This window comes from Miscanthus floridulus, chromosome 16 (assembly GCF_019320115.1).
Source record: "Miscanthus floridulus cultivar M001 chromosome 16, ASM1932011v1, whole genome shotgun sequence".
Taxonomy (NCBI): Eukaryota; Viridiplantae; Streptophyta; class Magnoliopsida; order Poales; family Poaceae; genus Miscanthus; species Miscanthus floridulus.
Genome location: NC_089595.1, coordinates 47,331,968 through 47,335,429, shown reverse-complemented (window position 1 = coordinate 47,335,429; position 3,462 = coordinate 47,331,968). Strand labels below are relative to the sequence as shown.

The following is a 3,462-nucleotide window of genomic DNA, read 5'->3' as shown; positions in this document are numbered from 1 at the left end:
CATGAAGGAGAGAAAAGACTTTGTACATTGTGCTATACAATAACAAAGAGTTTTACAAATTACTACTACAATTTTCTTTTTGCAGAAGAAACTCATTTCAAATAATTAACTGAAAAACGAGAGGAAGAATCAGGCATACAAGAGAATATTGGTGCTCATGTGGACAAACTCATTCTTATCCATCGATCAAATCCAATCTGAATAGTCTACGTGACATGTGAGACGAATCTCCTTATCCCTCTTGGGATGATTTAGGCCCTCTGATCGAAATCCAATTATTCTCAGGTGAACAATGGGTCAGCAGATTCCTACCCCCTCACTTGTGCGGTTGTGCCATTCAGATCCTATTAGATTGACTTTGTGCACAGATGCATCAATAGAATCTTGTGTGCACCAGATACTCCACCCGTTCCAAAAATGTAAGGCGAGATTTGACTTCGTGAAATTTTTAAGATCATACTTTGACCACTAATTTCTCTTACAATATATGATTTATTGTAACAAAAAGTTTGATCATCAAAGAAAGTATTATTTTAAAAATACAAATATAATGTAACCACTTCTGAATTATAAAACTTATCGTATGATTAGAATAAATGTTGGTCATAGATAATAGAATTTGAACTTCGAAATATGAGCATGCTTATAATACTTCAGGACGTAAGGAGTAGCTTTAATTCATTTCTTCTAGGGCACAGTTGGAAATTTTTGAATCAGCTCCTAATGGAATCCAAACATGAATATTAAAAATGTAATCCATTTATACTATTTTCGTTTACTAAGAAATGGAATCATAATCCATTTCTTTAGATTCTTGGGATTCACATATGTCCTAAATGTTTATCCTCGTACCAATATTCAAGCTTTGATTGACAATGCCATCGACATTTAATTCTATCCCAGATTCAATCTCGGCGACTCCTTCTACTAAACTCATGGGTCGTAGATATATAGTGGGAGGAAACAACCTAGTTGACGTGCCGAAGCAAGACAAAATGGAATTTCATTTTCTATTGTCGAATAAGGAGGTCTCCTAATAAGAAAATATAACAAAAATCTAGCTAGCTCTATCATGATTTATTGAGTTATATAGTACGAAGCAATATGGTGGGCATCATCAATAACAAAAAATGCAACAAGCTCCAAAACCACCCGAGTCAAACCGCTTGGGCATTAACAAAGTCCTGCAGTCACCGATTCACCATTGGACACCTCAAGAACCAATGGAATGGGCAATGCCACCTCCCCCGCTTCTACCTTTTTTTAGCCCCCCTCAGTTCCGCTTTCCTGCGCAACACTTTCCTCTGATTTCTTCTCCCAACTCGATTGCAAACTTGATCAACAAAATCTTCTTCTTCTTGGAAGGATGTATTAGCTTCTAATAAAGCGGATTAAGGTTTTGCGGTTTGTGCACACCATTGGCAGCGACTCTCTGCTGTTTGGGTTGTCCAGAACCATCTCGTCGGCGCAGAAGCCAGCATGTCCACTACGCTCGGGAGCGGCAGTCTTAGCCTGGCTGCCGGTGCGTCGGCGCCGCCGGAGGTGGAAGGCCACTGGGCGCCGCACGGCGCGGTGCTGACGGCCTGCGTCGTGGGCATCAACGTGCTGGTGATCCTCCTCATCTTCGGTTTCTTCTGGCGGTTCTTCTCTGGGAAAGGTGGGCCGCCGTCCACGTCAGACGACGGCGCCGAAGACGAAGACGAGGACTCGCTGCCCGTGGCCTCGCCGTGGGCGTCCCGTCACCGGCACGATGACCGCCTCGGCGTGCAGTCGACGCCGGTGGAAGACGTGGCGTCGTCCCTGCCCGTGTCCGTGTACTCCAGCGCCGGCTCCGGCGCCGAGGAAGGAGGAGGGAAGGCTCCCGAGTGCGCGGTGTGCATCGTGGAGCTGCGCGACGGCGACTCGGTGCACGTCCTCCCGCGGTGCGGGCACCGGTTCCACGCCGACTGCGTGGGCGCGTGGCTGCGGCTCCACGCCACGTGCCCGCTCTGCCGCGGCAGAGTCGTCGCCCCCGCCGCCGCGGCCGTCGCTGACGCGTCCAGGAACGCCAAGGACCACGACGACAACGTCGCCGCGGATGATTGTCCCGTGTGAGGCGGCCGAGAGGCCAGATCGCTCTCTCGATCTGGTAGTGCATGGCGAGCAAGCAAGGGGACCACGTACACGGCGGAAGGTGACAACCATTTCTTCCACCTTTTCAGGTCGGCGTCCATGTCGCTTAGCACCAGATGACCAGCTAGAAAAGGTTGGTGAGGCGATCGATTCCTGTTCTTCATATTGTGTGATGTATGCATGTATATTTCTGGTTGGTTTTCAGGTTTTGGGATTAGATATATCGAGTCGTATATATATCGTGAATGGAGTCTTCGACCATGTGTAGTGTATGCATGTGAGATCTGCATGATTAATTACTCGTTGTATGAACTATATATGATATGGCCGATTTGCTAATTGCATTTTGGCATGCATATGCGTTTGTAAGACAGTAGAATTACTGGTAAAAATATATAGTCTGTGTTTGTTTGCCACTTTGCCTTTGAGAGAAGGACGGATCATCCAATTCTCTGGTATAAATAAATACGACGAATACTGATTCTTTCTTCTTGAATGAAAAATTTGATGCATGACGATTCTTTCTTCTTGAATGAAAATTTTGATCGACCTTATTGTGCAAGGGTGTATCTGTATGGGTCGTAGTTGTCACGTCTATCACTCTGATAAACGTACTGAATGCATGCATAAGCATCAGATAACATACGCATCAGATAACACACTGGCAGGTGCAAGGTCGGGGGTGGTTATTGGCACTTTCTTCTTGATTATAGTCTGCTTGATCAGCCGAGAGTTAGCTGAGGGTTGAGCTGACTGGGCTGGCTGGTTTTGCGGACACTCTCGGACATAGTGGCCCTCCCTGCCACACTTGAAACAAGCACCAGGCTTGTTCCCTTGTCCTTGATGAGGTGGGATCTGCTGTCCTTAGGGGCTGCTGAGGTTGCACCAGCTGAGTTGGTGCACAGTACTGGGTGGAAGGTACCTGATAAGTCTACTAAGGCTGTCGAAGCGAATGTCCACCCGAAGACTGATAGGGCACCCGTCTGACAACCTATACTTTCTGCGCCTGGGGTGACTAGAAGACCTAGTAGCCACCCGCTTGCGCTTCCATTCTGCCTGAGAGTCACGCTACAATCCCTCCATGGCAATAGCAGCATTCATCATAGCCCCAAATGTCTAGTAGTTCCCAGTATATAACTCCTTCTGTAGGCTGCAAGAGAGGCCGCGATAGAAACGGTCCCTCTTCTTCTCGTCTGTATCAACATGAGTCCCAGCATACTGTGACAAGTGGTTGAACTTGTTGACATAGTCCATCACAGACATGCTTCCTTGCAGAAGGCCCAGAAACTCTATCAACTTCCTATTTAGAACACCAGCAGGAATATAATACTCTCTGAAGGCCGTAGTGAA

At 46.8% G+C, this 3,462-nt stretch overlaps 1 protein-coding gene across 1 annotated transcript; it reads left to right on the top strand.

Moving 5' to 3' along the window:
* Window positions 1–1,431: 1,431 nt before the first annotated feature.
* Window positions 1,432–2,094, top strand: LOC136511458 (RING-H2 finger protein ATL32-like). Its single transcript, XM_066505522.1, has one exon. It carries the CDS (start codon window positions 1,480–1,482, stop codon window positions 2,092–2,094), a length of 615 nt encoding a protein of 204 aa, XP_066361619.1. The 5' UTR covers window positions 1,432–1,479.
* Window positions 2,095–3,462: the final 1,368 nt, after the last annotated feature.